Source organism: Penaeus monodon, chromosome 30 (assembly GCF_015228065.2).
Source record: "Penaeus monodon isolate SGIC_2016 chromosome 30, NSTDA_Pmon_1, whole genome shotgun sequence".
In the NCBI taxonomy this organism is placed as follows: Eukaryota; Metazoa; Arthropoda; class Malacostraca; order Decapoda; family Penaeidae; genus Penaeus; species Penaeus monodon.
The window spans coordinates 17,230,135-17,230,520 of NC_051415.1; the positions used below are offsets into that span (position 1 = coordinate 17,230,135).

Here is a 386-nt window from a genome sequence, read left to right on the forward strand (position 1 = left end):
AAAACATGATAGTGTTAAATGTGAAAATGCTAATGATAATAACAGTAACAGTAGTCTGCTTACCTATGCCGGCGAATGGGGAGCTTCCTTCATAACATTCGTAGGTCATGCCGGTTGTAGTGGAGGTACTGATGATCCAGGGGCGTTGAGTTGAACTGCCCATGTCACTGCTGAGCACAGGAGACTGAACAGCGTTGCTTACCATAGAGAGGGCGTTTAGACTCATGGCAGTGGAATTGCATGACGTCTCTCCTTTTGTGCATGACGTATCGAGGGAGAGAGCGCGGAGGGCCAAGACGAGGAGGCTGACTTCGAAAAGGTTGATGTGAGACAAGGGCCTCATGGCAGTGTTTTCCGCTCACTCGAAGTCTCTTATTCACTGTGAC

The 386-nt window shown here is 48.7% G+C and overlaps 1 protein-coding gene across 1 annotated transcript in view; it reads right to left on the reverse strand.

Moving 5' to 3' along the window:
- LOC119592568 (cytokine receptor-like) overlaps positions 1 to 386 on the reverse strand; it is a gene marked incomplete at both ends in the record, with an annotated part of 15,448 nt that extends 15,062 nt beyond the window's left edge. Inside the window, 1 exon segment of the mRNA XM_037941445.1 lies at positions 64 to 386. Coding sequence (XP_037797373.1) covers positions 64 to 343 — 280 coding nt within the window.